General features: G+C 51.4%; 1 protein-coding gene across 1 annotated transcript in view; it reads right to left on the minus strand.

The window, feature by feature from the left end:
* Positions 1–285: 285 nt before the first annotated feature.
* Positions 286–1,431, minus strand: part of LOC137043254 (uncharacterized) — a 2,039-nt gene continuing 893 nt past the window's right edge. Inside the window, exon 2 of the mRNA XM_067419446.1 lies at positions 286–1,431. This exon is cut by the window's right edge and continues 593 nt beyond it. Coding sequence (XP_067275547.1) covers positions 286–1,431 — 1,146 coding nt within the window.

Here is a 1,431-nt window from a genome sequence, read left to right on the forward strand (position 1 = left end):
AGCTTTACTGAGGTCAATGAAGGCTACGTAAAGGTCTTTGTGCTGTTCTCGGCTCTTCTCCAACAGCTGCCTCAAGACAAAGATCATGTCAATTGTGGACCTGGACTTCCTGAAGCCACACTGCGTTTCCGGAAGCACAGCTTCCGAGATGTGCTCAACCAATCTGCTGAGCATGATCTTGGCCAGGACTTTCCCTGCGATGGAGAGGAGAGATATCCCACGGCTGTTGCTGCAGACTGCTCTGTCTCCCTTTTGCTTGTAAATAACCACGATGTTAGCATCTTTTCAGTCCTGTGGGAGGGTCCCATGTTCCCAGATATTTTGGATCAGGAGGTGCAGACGGCGCGTGAGGATGTATCCTCCTTGTTTGAAAACTTCTGCAGGAATTCCGTCGGGTCCAGCGCATTTGTTGTTCTTCAGTCCTGCAATGGCTTGCCGGAGCTCTGAGTAGAGTGGTGGGGTATCCAGGTGTATGGTTGGTGACAGGTCTGGCAAATTGTCCAGGATATGTGGGTCAGAAGGGTTGGTGTGGTTGAAGAGACTCTCAAAATGATTTGCCCAACGGGCAAGAATCTCATGCCGGTCCTTGAGAAGCGTGGTCCCGTCAGCTGATCGGACTGGAACAGTCACTCGTTTCCTGGGGCCATACAATGCTTTCAAGGCATCGTAAAAGCCTTGAGTGTTGTTACAGTCAGCCAGGTTCTGTATTTCCTGTGCCTTTTGCACCCACCAGGTGTTCTCCATAGCCCGAAGGGCTCGCTGGGTTTCTGCTCTAGCAGCAGTGAAGGAGGTTATAAGGGCAGGAGATCCAGGGCAGGACAGGAGAGCTTTGTGGGCCTCGTGCTTGGTTTTTAGGAGTGACTGTATCTCAGTTGAGTTACAGTCGAACCAGTCCTGATGGAGTTTCCTTGATTGGCCAAGCGCCTCTGAGGCTGCTTTATGAATAGCCTGGCGCAATGCTGGCCAGTCAGCTGATTCTTCCGGGATCTTGTTGAGGTTTTCAGCAAGGAGCCAGCGAAGGTTGTCTTTGGTGGTGTGGCTGTTCAGCGCTGCACAGTTGAGTTTCTTGTGTGAGGCTGTCTTTGGGCTACGAGGTTGAATGCTCATGGATAATTTGGATCTGACCATGAGGTGGTCAGTCCAGCACTCAGCTCCTCTCATAACACGGGTGGTGAGGACATCTTTTCGGTCTTTTTGACGGACAATCACGTAGTCAAGGAGATGCCAATGTTTTGAGCGTGGGTGCTGCCAGGTGGTCTTGAACCGGTTCTTCATCTGGAAAATGGTGTTAGTAATGACCAGCTGGTGCTCTGAACAGAGGGCGAGGAGTCTGAGCCCATTGTGGTTCATATTCCCCACACCATGCTGGCCGATGACTTTACTCCATACCAGGTGCTCCGTGCCCACTCTAGCATTGAAGTCTCCCATGAG

Source organism: Pseudorasbora parva, chromosome 16, assembly GCF_024679245.1.
Source record: "Pseudorasbora parva isolate DD20220531a chromosome 16, ASM2467924v1, whole genome shotgun sequence".
Classification (NCBI taxonomy): domain Eukaryota; kingdom Metazoa; phylum Chordata; class Actinopteri; order Cypriniformes; family Gobionidae; genus Pseudorasbora; species Pseudorasbora parva.